The 3,067-nt window shown below is 19.4% G+C and overlaps 1 protein-coding gene across 1 annotated transcript; it reads right to left on the bottom strand.

Annotated features, from left to right (window-relative positions):
• Positions 1 to 264: 264 nt before the first annotated feature.
• On the bottom strand, positions 265 to 2,154 carry PRSY57_1337100 (26S proteasome regulatory subunit RPN3, putative; the record flags this gene model as incomplete). The annotated part of the gene is made up of 2 exons (XM_012909300.2): positions 265 to 612; positions 991 to 2,154. 2 exons carry the CDS (start codon positions 2,152 to 2,154, stop codon positions 265 to 267), a joined length of 1,512 nt encoding a protein of 503 aa, XP_012764754.2.
• Between the last annotated feature and the right edge of the window lie 913 nt (positions 2,155 to 3,067).

Genomic DNA, 3,067 nt, shown 5'->3' with positions numbered 1-3,067 from the left:
TTTTTTTTTTTTTTTTTTTTGATGGTTTCAACTTAAAAAATAAGAAAAAATATGAAAAAATATGAAAAAATAAGAAAAAATATGAAAAAAATAAAAAAGAAAATGAGCAGAAAGTTTAAAAGGAAAAATATATATACATATATATATATATATATATATATATATATATATATATGTGTGTTCATATTATATATATTTTTTTATTTATTCGAATTGATTATAAAAACTCCGTTTTTTATGATATAGCCACGCTTATCTCCTTTTTTATAACAAGTCATTATCATCGCCCAGATCTCCTTCCTCGGCCTGAGCTAATTCCTCTTGTTGTCTCATTTTTCTCTCTTTTGCTTCCTCATTTTCTTTTTTTTCATTTTCATCTGGATATTGCATTGCTTTTATAGCATCAGAATATAACTGTAAACAAAATGCTATTCTCTTGTGAAACGTTTTCATAGGGTCCCCTGTTATATATATATCACTATTAGATTTGGACTCTACATATTGATTTTCATAATCAATAGTTCCTTCAATCACACCGTCGTGAATGGCTTTTGCAGTTATTCCTACAACATCGAGGGACGACTCAATTCCGATCTTTTTGCCAATATCGTTCTAAAAAGGGGATAAAAATAAAACAACACGTAAGTAAATAAATAAATAAATAAATAAATATATACATATATGTAAGCACAAACATAGACATATTTATTTCTAAACAATTTTACAAAATATTCTGAACAGTTCAGGTAAAATAAATTCTATTTCAAAATATTACAAATATACATATATATATATATATATATATATATATATATATATTTTTGTCCAAATGTACAAAATATTCTGAACCGTTCAGGTAAAAAAAAAAAATTAATCAAAAATATTATAAAATAACATATAATTTTTAACACCCATACATTACTTTATTATTTTATTTTATTATTTTATTTTATTTTTTTTGTTTTATTTTTATTATTTTTTCTTTCTTACGATCGAAATTCTTGAATAAGAAAGATTAATTATTCTTAAGGCCGTTTTGATAACATTGTGGTGAATTCTCTTAATCAATAAGTAGACACCATCATGAATAAATAAGTCCGTGTAATTATTCATAACTTGAGCAAATTTGTTGATATCTCCATTTCGTACAGCTGATACAACATGTTTGTATGGAATTAATTTTTTGTACATGATTTTATTACTAAATATGGAACGGTCAGGTATATCTCCCATTAATAATTCAACAACGATTTCCATTTTGGTAGCTGCAAGTTTGAATCCTTTTGCGCTTTGAGTATGTTGTGGAGCTTTTCTTAAGGCTTGTGTTATTTTTCTGTGTGCTTCACTATAATCTAATTGTACAGCTAATATTTTCCCTATATAATATAAATATCTAGCATACTGTGCATTTGATGATAAATTTTCTGGAAAGGAAGTTTTACTTATAAACCTGACAGCTAGATCATATAAATTATGTTTAATATAATCTCTTAATATTAAATTTACTACAACTGTTTGTGTCATAATATCCCTATGTAAGCATGCATTTCTATATATAAATAATAATTTCTGTCGAACTTGTGATAATTTTCCTCCTAGCTCATGTATCCAAGAATAATAAAAATATACTTTCGCATTAATATAATCTAATGATCTTCTGTTTATTTTATTTATTCTATTTATTATTATGGTTGATAATTCCATACCTTCATCATAACATTTTTCATCAAGTAAATATAATAATATTAATAAATAAAAAAAAACTTCTAATTCTGGTAAACAATTCATATATGTTTTTTCGTTTATATTATAAAAATCACTAATTTCTTTATATAACCCTTCCTCATATATGTTCATATATTTATTTAATATATTATAAATAGGATAATTTTCTTTAAAAATTCTTTTTATTAAATAAATAATTATTGGCATCGACATATTCTTATCATTCCTAATACTTAATCGAATATTTTTAATATATTTCAACATACGTAACATATGCCTATTATCTTTATGTACTATAGCATTGTTAATATAATTAACGCTCGTCAACAAATTGTTTACAAATACTTTATTATCTCCATCATCTTTTTCAATTTCTTTTATTTCAACATCCTTCTCGGCATATTCTACTTTTTTATGTTTATCTTTCATATTAAAAAAAAAAAGAAAAAATATATATAACAAAAATAAAATAAAAAAAAAAAAAATAAAATAAAAAAAAATAATATACTAAGTGGATGTAAATAAAAATTTACTTATATTACACCTTTGATATTTTATATCCACAATATTCTCTCACAATATTATGAATATATAAATAAATAAATAAATAAATAAATAAATATATATATATATATATATATATATATATATATATATTTTATAAGACGACAAATGAGGTGTCAACCATACAAAGTGTAAATATAAAAAAAAAAAAAAAAAAAAATATATTTTATATATATATATATAATAATATAATTTTATGATATACTAATAATTTTTTCCTTTTAAAGTTCTGATTTTTATTCTTGTGTAGTCTCAAAATAAAAATTTTTATCCATATTAAGAATATGAATACATATAATATTATATATTTACTTTTTACTTTTTAACAATACATGTTCAAAGCCTTTCCTTTTTTACAATCATTTATAATACATATTTTTCTAATTGTGAAAAAAATATAAAAAAAAAATATGTATATAATATATATAATTAAAAATACACATATATATAATATATATAAAACTTTTTATAAAGAATTTTTTTTTTTTTTTAATTTACAAAATAATATTATATATATATAATATTTTTTGTTTATTTGATGGTTTCTTCATTTTATACATACATATATATATATATATATATATATATATATATAATATTCGTATAATTCTTTTTTTTTTTTTTTTTTTTTTTTTTTTTTTTTTTTTTTTTTTATTTAATTAAAAAAAAAAAAGTTTTTTTTTTTAAAAATATATTTTTTTTTTTTTTTAAAAATTTAAAATATATTTTTTTTAAATAAATATTTTTAAAAATTTATATATATTATATATATATATTT

The sequence above is a fragment of the Plasmodium reichenowi genome, chromosome 13 (genome assembly GCF_001601855.1).
Source record: "Plasmodium reichenowi strain SY57 chromosome 13, whole genome shotgun sequence".
Taxonomy (NCBI): Eukaryota; Apicomplexa; class Aconoidasida; order Haemosporida; family Plasmodiidae; genus Plasmodium; species Plasmodium reichenowi.
This window is presented reverse-complemented; position numbering and strand designations above follow the sequence as displayed.